General features: G+C 42.8%; 1 protein-coding gene across 1 annotated transcript in view; it reads right to left on the bottom strand.

The window, feature by feature from the left end:
• LOC101654155 (SLP adaptor and CSK interacting membrane protein) overlaps positions 1-94 on the bottom strand; it is a 10,086-nt gene extending 9,992 nt beyond the window's left edge. The window contains exon 1 of the mRNA XM_013008179.2: positions 86-94. Coding sequence (XP_012863633.2) covers positions 86-94 — 9 coding nt within the window. The remainder of the gene's footprint in view (positions 1-85) is intronic.
• Positions 95-9,587: the final 9,493 nt, after the last annotated feature.

Consider the following 9,587-nt stretch of genomic DNA (forward strand, 5'->3'; position numbering starts at 1 on the left):
CAAATGGCCAAGAGATAGACTTTTCAACAAATGGTGCTGGAAAAACTGGATCTTCACCTGCAAAAAACCGAAACAGGACCCATACCCACACCATGTACGAAAAACAAACTCAGGATGGATCAAGGACCCAAATATAAATCACACCATTATAAAGATCATCGATGAAAAAATAGGGACTTACGGACCCTAATACAGGTTATACACACGCTACCGAACATAATGAAAATTCCCACACTATAGAAGGCAATAAAGAATGGGGACCTACTAACAATATGACATTTATGCACACCAAAAGACTCCACAAAAAGACTGAACAGTGAACCCTCAGATTGGGGAAAATATTCAGTAATACTATATCAGATAAAGGGCTAACTTTCAAAATCTTAGAAAGCTACAACATCTTATGAAAGATACAAATAGCTCAATCAGAAAACGAGCACAAGACATGTATAGACAATTTACCAAAGATGACATCCAGGTGGCCATGAAGAAGTGTCCATGAACATTAGCAATAAGATAAATACAAATTAAAACGACGAGCTATCACCTCATACTAACATTTTTGGCAGAATTCAATAAAACAGAAAATAATAAATGCTGGAGAGGATGTAGAAAGATAGGGACCTTCTACACTGCTGGTGAGACTTTAGAATTGTACAACAACTGTATGGAAACCACTATGGCACCTCCTTAAACAAATACAAATACAAGTACCTTATGATCCAGCAATCTCTCTACTGGCTATATACCCTAAATACATCAAGAATATAACATGAACAGACATTTGTATGTTTATTGCAGCAATATCCATAATACCAAAAATATGGAACCAACCCCAAGCCCCAGTTACAGAGAAATGGATAAACAAGCTCTGGTACATTCGAACTACAGAATATTATGCATCAATTAAAAACAATGCCAATTCTCTTAAACACTGCATGACACACAAAACTAGAGAGCATTATGCTTAGCAAACTCAGTCTTACAAAGATAAATATTTAATAACACCATTGTTGTAGGGAAAAATAAAGAAGATGAAATGTGTTTCACACACCAACAAACACAACTTAGATGAGTATAAAGAGGCCAGGGATGGAAATGAGAACAGGGGGAGGGGAGGGTGGGTTGTTGAGTGTGGGGAGGGAGGAAGGATGAGGAGGGAAAATTAACCACGTATATGGGGAGTTTAATGGGATACTGTTGTGGATTTCATTTCTTGAGATGGACTGTGTAAATATATACAGTATGTTTCTTCAAAAACTCCTCCAGATTCCTTATCCCTCAAACCTAAATAGTGGAACCTTGGAGAAAAAAAAAAAGAGGAGGAAAAGTAAAATTGAAATGGATTTGGCATCTTTACTGACACAGAAGTTCAGCTCACACAAACAAAAAGAAGATGGTAGCACTTTAGGTGAGGAACTGAACTCACCCCCTTGTTGGAATAACCAACCATTTCAGATTACAAAGGGAACATTTGTCCAAGAACAAGACTCTGAGAGTTAGGAAAGAAAGATTAATGGAAGCAGGAAACCCAGGGAGGAAGTGGGATAAGTGATGGAATGTTGACGGGATTGTAATGTATGAGTTGGAACAAAATGTGGATGAGTTGTTGAATGTAAGATGGATTAAAAACACCTTCACTGTGTTAGTCTGGGTAGACTCAAGAAACAAATCCATAGACACTCATGTGTAGAAGAAAGAGCTTTATATACAAGAGCAATTGAATTTGAGAAAACATCCCAGCCCAGGCCAGATCAAGTCCATAAGTCCAATATTAGTCCATATGTTTGATACCAATCTATAAATTCCTCTTCAGACTCAGGAAGCACATGCAATGATGCAGAATGCAGGATGATCACAGGCCAGTGGGTGGAAAGTCTTGTGGATCCAGAGGCAGCAGAAGTATGTCAGCACTGGCAGGGGTCTCCATGTGGCTCCTTCAGCTCCAGAGCTCTAGCGTAGCTCCATGTGTCTTCTCCACAGAAATGTCTCGCAGGGAGTAAACGTGCGTCCTGCCTCCAGCAAGCTATTTATCTCCGTGACGCCTCCAAATGAGGTCATCAAGCTGCGACCTGATTGACAGGCTACACTCCACCCCTTCACTCTTAAGTCTCAAATTGAGAAAAGATTATGTCACTCTTAGATTCACCTAATTTACAATAAAAAGTAAAAGAAGAAGAAGAGATGGAAGAAAAAACTGAAAATCTGAGCACTGAAATAACCCACACCGTGGAAATGATCAATGGATTTGCCCAACTTTCAATTTTCAGCTATTGTCTGTACTGTTATGTTGCAATCGTCCTCTGTTATCATCCATTTACAATGAAATTGTACAACAGAGCCTGGAGGCAATGACCGTTGTGCAGTGATTTTTCCATGCGAGGAGGGACATAGGGCAAGAAGAGTGAAGAATAGCTGCCAGTCTCCAGGTGAGAGTGGGCAACAGACTATAGGATGGGTGAGTAGAAGTGTCCCCAGGAATCCTAGGAGGAGGGCTGACCTCCCATTGTCTATAGAACTGACACCTTCTCCAGTTCACTTGGATATTAAAGTTAAAGTAATCCTAAGGCCTGCAGCACGTCCTGGAATGCTGGTTATGTGAGAATGAACTTTTGGTGTCACCATGTAGCCAATGGAAATTCACCTATTCCTGTAGTATTGTTTCAGATTCTTGCTTCTGAAAGAGGTGAAAGAGGCAGAGGGTCAGGGGCAGCAGCAGGCTGATGTGAAAGCCATCATTACTACAATGGTCACCTAAGTGACCAATTGCCCGGGATAACTGACCGTTGAGGCAGGCAGACGGGCAGATGTTTTATTGCAGATTATCTTTGCAGGATACACAAAAGACAACAAGGGAAGAAAAAGAACATATGGGGACAAAAATGGTGAATGGAAACTTGGCTCTCAGTAGGCGCCAATGATATTTGGCTTTGCAAGCCCCAATAACCCTAAAGAGGAGCCCTGGTGGCATACTGGTTGCTCATTGAACTGCTAACTGCAGGGTCAGTAGTTTGAAACCACCAGATATTCCATTAGCCTCTCCTCAGGAGAAAGGTGAGGCTTTCTATTCCCCTAACTCCAGTCTCAGAAACCCACAGGGGCAGTTCTACCCTGTTCTGTAGAGGAACCATGAGTAGGAATCAGCTCAATGACAGTGAGTCTGGTTTATTTGTTGTTGTTGTTTTTAATTGAAGTTAAAAGAACACAGAACTTAAAAAGAGGTCATAGATCAGAAGATGGGCTCTTAGTTCATTAAACCTAAGCTGGAATCTCCATCTCACCTTTTTAGTTTTGGGAGAGTAACTAGATGAATGGATGAATGGATAGGTAGACAGATAGATGATTCATCTTTCCCTTGTCTTCGTTCACTTTGCCTTTATTCAAATGTTTGATTGCTGGGTGTTGTATTTTTGCTTACAGTTTTTGTCTCTGTCTTTTGGCTTTGCTCCTGAAGATTTTCCACAAAAGTCAGCATAAAGTAACTCTTGAGAATTATATATTTACACATAGGAGATCAGTCAGAATGAAAAGCTGTTGGCTCTGAGGAGCATGACGAGGTGGAAGGAAGTGGGTGGTGATGCCGCAGTTTGTTGAGCAGGGAGAATGGACATGGAACCAAACAGACGCACACACACACACACACACACACACACACACACACACAATATAGAGCTGCAGCACAAAATAGACAAAGACAGAGATGGTACAAAACTGCATCTTGACAGCCTGCAGTGCTTTATTTTTGAGTACTAAATACTGGCAGTGCTCCCAGACAAGTTTACTTTTCCCACGCCTGAATTTCTCATAGGCTTGAGAGTGAGTTCCCTATCTTGGCCCATACCATTTGTTTACATGCTACCAGGGAAATACTGTTTGCAGCTGCTACCACAATGTCCTTACTGTTTGCAGTAAGGAAGCTGTTTATGAGAACCAACTAGGACAGACGTTTGTGTACTGTCCTAGACAGATACATGACACGAGACACAGTGCTCCTCTCACGGCTCCTTCAGGTGGGAAGGTAGGAGACTGTAGGGTCTCACTAGAAATCCTCTGAATGACTTAATTTTTGAACTACTTGAATTTGCTTCATAAAATTGAAAAGAGAATTCATCAACTATTTAGAATCCCATTGCTGTAGAGTGAATTCCAACGCATAGCAGTCCTCAAGACAGAGCAGGATGTCTCCATGTGCTTTCCAAGGCTGTTGACTTCTATGGGGGGTGGCGCCTCATCTGCCTCCTGGGGAGCAGCTGGCCTTTTAGGCTTATAGTTCAACACCTAACCCACTGTGCCACCAGGGTCATTGACATGTGTGATCGTTTCCATGAAAAGCCATTGCTCTAGAAAAGAAACTTTATTCTCTTCAGGTTTAGGGGAAGAGAGTGGAAGTGGAACGATGTCTGAAAGTGAAACTATGGGTCCCTTTTCCGAAGTGTCAAGTTGGGTTTTTGGGTTGTTGGGTTTTTTTTCCAATTTTGTTCTCAAATATCAGCTGGATTTGATTTGCCACCTAATGGTTTGAGTGTTTCAGAGCACCAAGAGTCTGTCAAATGTTTTCCATCTGGGTGGAATCCCCAAGACTATGTTCCTTAGTCCTCCTTCAGGTCTAGAATGAAACTTACCTCCTTAGCTCGATTTTCAGCTAAGGGGCCAGGGACGCCAGGAAAGGATGCACATATTAGAATCATTGGCCATTTGGAAGCAAAAGGGTGGCATTTGCTCAAAGTTCTGAAGGAGGAACAGGAAACACAGGGAAGAAGTGGAATAAGGTATGTTAGATTGTAGGGATTGCAATGAATGAGATGAAACAAAATGTATATGAATTGTTATAAAACTGATGACCTATTTAAACCTTCACTTGATTCACGATAAAAAGTAAAACGGAAAGAAAGAAAAAGCACACAAAATGTTTTATCATCTCTTGGCTCATTTCATCCTCCAAAACATCCTGTTTCGCTGATGGGAAATTATGACCGACGTGAACGACCTGCCCAAGGACACCCAGTAGGAAAGAGGTCCACAATGCTCTCTCTTTGTGTTATAAGGCATTTTTCTGCTGATGCTCATAATGATGTCCCAGGCCATCAAGGAACGAACACATGGGATCCAGGTGTTTTGTTTTAGTAGGAGCATCGCTGTGGTAGTGATACAGGGCTGTGATAGGTAGGTTTATTGTGCCAACCTGGCCAATAAGAACAAGTGGGATTAATAAGGTCACAGTTTGATTGGAGGGAAAAGAGATAAATGGCTCTGCGAGCCCCGCCTCTCTCTCTCTCTCTCTCTCTGGTGATCAGACCAGTGTGTGGCTGCCTTACCTAGTTCTCTGCCTCAACTTGTGAGCTACACTGCCCGTGGGACACCCAACCCGTGGATCATGTCGCTAGAGTTTGAAGTTCCTTCGAGACCTGCTTCACCACACTGCTATTGTATGCATCACTTGAGCTTGGGACTGTTGAATCCTGTCATCTGGCTGACTGTTGGTGACCTGCCCTGCTGTTTGCTGCCTGTGGCCAGACTGTCTGAATTGCCCTAGGGAAGACTCCGCTGTCTGCTTCCTTAACCTTGGATCCAGCAGCCCTCATGAGTTGAAGGACTTACAGTATATTAACTGTTCCACGGAAGTGAGTTGAACTGAGCCCTCTGTATTGCTGGGTAAACTATTTAGCTGTTATATTCCTTCGTGCTCTATCTATCTATCTATCTATCTATCTATCTATCTATCATCAAGTGTCCTGGTTTTGTTTCTCTAGAGAACCCTGTCTAACACAAGGGCCAAGGAGTATTCTTGAATATTCAGGAACCTAGATTCCCCACATCCTAATACCAGAGAAACACCATTGAGGGTCATCTCCTCCCCTGTGAACTGCCAAGGAAGTCTTTTCAACACAACCAAAGAAGGATTTGTCTTTTGAGGAGAATGCAGCTAACCTAGGGAGTCCAAGAGTCATATCTCATTCCAAGTCGGATGTCCACTAGACCGTCAGGCTATCTTAATGATCAGGGTGCTACAAGAGAAGGGAGAGGAGCGCTGGGGAGAAATGATGATGAGGAAGACCAGTGGGGAGCATGGCTGCCTGTTTAAGTTCTTCAAACCTGCGAATGCCTATTCTATGTCTCAAGAGGTACTGATTTAATTGATCTGGGATGGGGCCTAACTATTGGGATTTTGTTTTGTTTGTTTTTATAAAGTTCTTAGGTGATTCTCGTATAAGGCTAAGATTGAGAACATCGAACATACATGTCATCACTTAATTCTTACGATAACCTTCCATGGAATGTACTGCTATTCACACCATTTTACAGAGGAAATAGAATCTTGGAGAGGTTGAGGGATTTGCTAATGACTTCATAGTTAGCAAGCGATGGACCTATGATTTCAGACCAGTCTAGTCTGTTGCCAAAGTATATGCTCTCTTCACCCCTGCCAGGCTGACACCAAGCTGATCAATGCTTTCTTCTCACAACAGAAGTGAAGGAAGAACTTTGAGACAAGAACATGCCATAGTAGCAAGACCTCCGTCTCTAGTGGTGCTATGTCCCACACCATGAGAATCTCAACATGAAAATATGCTTAAGAAAACTAAGGAACACCAGGCACGGACTCTCCACAGATTCTAAGCACTCTACCTGCCTCTTCTCATTCCATCTCCATAACAGCTGTATAAGGTAGGTCATAATCATTATACCATTTTACAGATGAAAGACCAGTGTCTAAAAGTATTCAATAACTTGCCCCAGATAGCTTGCAGATCTAGCGAGTGGAAAGGGGTCCTAATTTGTGGACATGATAAATAGAGAACATATTATAGTTATTAAGGATTTCATTTGACTTGGACCCATGTCAAAGGACACATCGCATTAGGCGAATCTGCTGCGCAAGAACCTCTGTAAAGTGTTGCAAAGCAAAGATGTCACTTTGAAGACTAAGGTGCACTGACCAAGGCCATGGTCATTTCAATGTGTGTGAAAGCTGTGTGATGCATGAGGAAGACCAAAGAAGAATTCACACTTGTGAATGATGGCGCTGGTGAAGGGTATTGACTGCACCCTGGACTGCCAGAAGGGAAAAAAACAAAAAACAAATATGCATTAGAAGAAGAGTCAGAATGCTTCTGACAAGTCAGGCTATGTGAGAGACAGATGGCTGCTGACCCAAGGTTACCGAAATTGATGGTCATTGGGCTCTGGTTCCGATCTCTTCCTGTACGGGTTCCCAATGATGGTGGCCAGGAACTAGCATGCAATTCCTATTGTAGTGCTCTCCTTGCTTTCTTATGACAGGTATTAGTCTGCGAGGCATGGTCCTGCTTTGTGAACGAGTGTTATTGGAAGTTTTGCCCTACTGCCAACCCCACTGTTGGTGCAAGTAATATCCAGTTAGCTAGGAGTTTGATCTGTACAGTCAACATGAGAAAGAACTGGTTGGATGTCCCCAGAACAGTCAAGGCAGCTCTGACTGAGGGGAGTGAAGACTCTGAAGCAGACTCCCTGAACACAAGTACATTTCCTGTCTGCTTGTCGTGGTACCTGGAACACATACATCACCAGCATCACTTCTTTTGAAATCCTTCTCTCCTCACCTCCCCTTCATTCAAAGTCATTCCCCTGGGGGTACTAGACAAAAAGGAAGCGAAACTGATTCATACTAGGATGTGAGTGACTTCAGTAACTCCTCAGTCTTCCTCTAGGGCATGGGATATCTCAGCAACTTTGTCCCAAGTCCAGGGACGCAGAAATGAAGTTCCTACAGGACCAAGAATGAAGTTCCTACAGGATCAAAAAGATATATTCGACAGAGGGTTTTCTTTGTTTAACATTGTTAGTATTGTTTTTGGAGTGTACATTATTTTGTATATGAAATCCAGGATGGGTAGAGCTATGGAAACAGTGATTAGATTGCTGATTCCTTGAGGGGATGGCAGGGGAGGTTGTGGGGAAATGGGGAGCTAATAACAATGAGCACAAGAAAGAAGAAAATGTTCTAACAATGATTGTGGTGATGATTGTACCTCTTCTTAATATGATTGAACTACTGAATTGCATGATTGTAGATTATGTGCCAAGAAAACTGTTAAAAAAAAGTGACAGTCCAAGAAGACCCTGTTGTTTAAGAATCTTTCCTCCTTGCTGCGTATCCACCCTCCCTCCCTCACGGTCCATACCTGCTCAAGAGTTCAGCACTCCCTTGGTTTCACTCCCCCTTCTCAATCTGGTCTGCTCTCAGGAATGACACTGTCTCTTCTTCATTCTGTGGCCTCAGCGACCTTTAACAGCCTAGCAGGGGTTCTATTGTCAATGTGACTAGAGCCTTAAGAGATCAGTTCTCATGGCACTATTTTAGACACCAAACCCTTCTCCTGAGCCCTGAAGTCACATCTTACTCGGTAAGTTCAGCACCTGCCTTCAAACGACCCAAGCAGAGCTGGGAGGTGAGATAGGATGGCATAAAAGGGAACAGAGGGCAGAACAGAAGAATTCCAACACCAGCTGTTGGAACACTGTCCTTGCCAAATAAAATACAGTGAACCCTCGCCACTTGGCGCTTCGACTTCCGCGGCTTCACTCTATCGCGGTTTTTGCGTAACAGCGCATGCTCTGTCATTACTGCCACTGATTGGCTCATACTGTACACGCTTGATGCCATAAATAATATAATAAATAATAAATGATAATTGTAAAATCCAAAATGTTTTACTGTATTTTCCCTTTTTCGTTTAATAAATTGGGTAATACGAGTATAATGGTGACTAAAGGGTGTTTTTTCATGTCCTCTAAGCTCTAACTACGAAAATATTTGATTTACAAATAAGGAATCCTACTTCGCGGAATTTCATTTATCACGGTAGGGTCTAGAACCGATTAACCGCGATAAACGAGGGTTCACTGTAGTATGAAACAGTGAGGGCAAACTAAGGAGAGGGGGATGCCCTCTCAGCCTGGGACGGATGCTCCAGGAGCCACAGGACGGCTGTGGAAGGTGTGTTTGCAGCCACACAGGATTGGGATCCATTCTGTGTAACTAAAGAAATGGTGTGGCCTTAGGGAAGTAGCTGAACCTCTCAGTGCCCTTAGCTCCCTTAACTGTCATTTGAGAGTATGTTTTTCAGACTCAATTAGAACTCCCATACAAAACCATTGGGGACCGATGCTTACTATATGCTAGCTATTTCTCACCAGGAGGCGAGAACGATCATTGTGCCCATTTCATAGATGGAGAAAATGAGGCAAAATAGTGAAATACATGTTGAACAAGCTAATGAGTGGAGAAGCTTGGGCATGAATTGGGAATGCCACAGGTTAAGTAAACAAACAAGCAAACAAAACCCCTCACTGCCATCCAGTCAATACTGACTCGTAGTGACCCTTTAGGACAGGGTGAACCTTCCCCCGTGGGTTTCTGAGACTGTAACTCTTTATGGGAATAGAATGCCTCGTTTTTTCTCCTACAGAGTATGTGGGGGATTCAAATTGCTGCCCTTGTGGTTAGCAGCCAAACACTTATCCACTAGGCTACCAAGGCTCCTGCCAAAGGTTGCGCAAAGACCTAAATGTTACAGGATTCTGAGGTTGCCTCCCTGATCCGTCGA

Source organism: Echinops telfairi, unplaced genomic scaffold (assembly GCF_000313985.2).
Source record: "Echinops telfairi isolate 266 unplaced genomic scaffold, ASM31398v2 ScPeMD7_2010;HRSCAF=2546, whole genome shotgun sequence".
In the NCBI taxonomy this organism is placed as follows: domain Eukaryota; kingdom Metazoa; phylum Chordata; class Mammalia; order Afrosoricida; family Tenrecidae; genus Echinops; species Echinops telfairi.